General features: G+C 36.5%; 1 protein-coding gene across 1 annotated transcript in view; it reads left to right on the top strand.

The window, feature by feature from the left end:
- Positions 1–582: 582 nt before the first annotated feature.
- Positions 583–1,167, top strand: part of HELRODRAFT_177657 (hypothetical protein) — a gene marked incomplete at both ends in the record, with an annotated part of 3,726 nt that continues 3,141 nt past the window's right edge. The window contains 2 exons of the mRNA XM_009025803.1: positions 583–809; positions 930–1,007. Coding sequence (XP_009024051.1) covers positions 583–809; positions 930–1,007 — 305 coding nt within the window. The remainder of the gene's footprint in view (positions 810–929; positions 1,008–1,167) is intronic.

Below are 1,167 nucleotides of genomic sequence, written 5' to 3'. Positions count from 1 at the left end.
ACCATGAACCAAATACGTCTGTTGAAGTGCTACCAGCTCAAGTTTACGATTCATAAAAGTTTTTTCTGGCGATTATTATTGCTCCGTTGACCTCCTTTTGCGATATTTCGCCATGTTTGATATTTTTCACTATTCTTTCACGCCAAAACATTCGCAAAGATTTTTCTTCTGTTTTATTTCTTTTTTGTGTTAACTATTCTTTTTCTATCTTTCTATCATCACCACTATCATTATCACCTCTCTCTCTCTCACTCTCTCTCTTTCTCTCTCTTTCTCTCTTTCTCTATCTATTATCCATCTGTCTCTTTTTGACTCTCTGACATATATGTTATATAAATTAGACGTACTTATATACCATTAAGATATTTATGAGTTGCTTTTTCAGCGTCTCAAAGGCATTTTGCGATGTTAAAGTCAATTTGAAAGCTAAATTATGTCCAAACCCGCGTCTGCAACCCTTCTTAAAATGTTAAAAGTCACATGCCATAGGATAAAATCGGCCCCTGTTTTTGGCCCTTGTTGTAGGCCCTTCAATCCTTACCCTACCTCTTCATCACAGATACATCAGTGGGGAAGAAGCAGATGCCAGAGGCCTCCAAACCCAGACCTAAAACTGCTGGGCCACACCAATCCTACAACAACAACAGCAACATCAACACTAGCAATAACGATATTAACATTACTACCAACAACGTCAACTACAATAGCAGTAGTATTGATAACATCAACCGAAGCAACAACAACATTGATATCATTGTCAGCCTGAATAACAACAACAACTACTACTACAACAACAACAACAACAACAGGTCAATCAATAGTAATGAGAATATTAACAACATGAATAACAACGGGGAAGATAGCAACAACAACAACAACAACATAGACAACACAGACAACAACATTAACAATAATAATAACAACAACAGCTTAAACAATGCGAACAACGACATAAACAACACAAGCAACAGCAGTGGCAACTCCACACAAATGGTTGCTTTTTCGAAGTATGTTTACAGAACTTTAATTTATATTCGACCCAGACTATCATCATCGTCGTCATCATCATCGTCATCATCACCATCAAAACCATCATCATCTGTCTCTTCATCATTCCGATTCTATCTTAAAACCATTTTTATTATTCTTCTCATCCCCATCATTGTT

This window comes from Helobdella robusta (genome assembly GCF_000326865.2).
Source record: "Helobdella robusta unplaced genomic scaffold HELROscaffold_43, whole genome shotgun sequence".
Lineage (NCBI taxonomy): Eukaryota > Metazoa > Annelida > Clitellata > Rhynchobdellida > Glossiphoniidae > Helobdella > Helobdella robusta.
The sequence above is the reverse complement of the archived record's forward strand: the minus strand, read 5'-3'. Positions and strand labels throughout refer to the sequence as shown.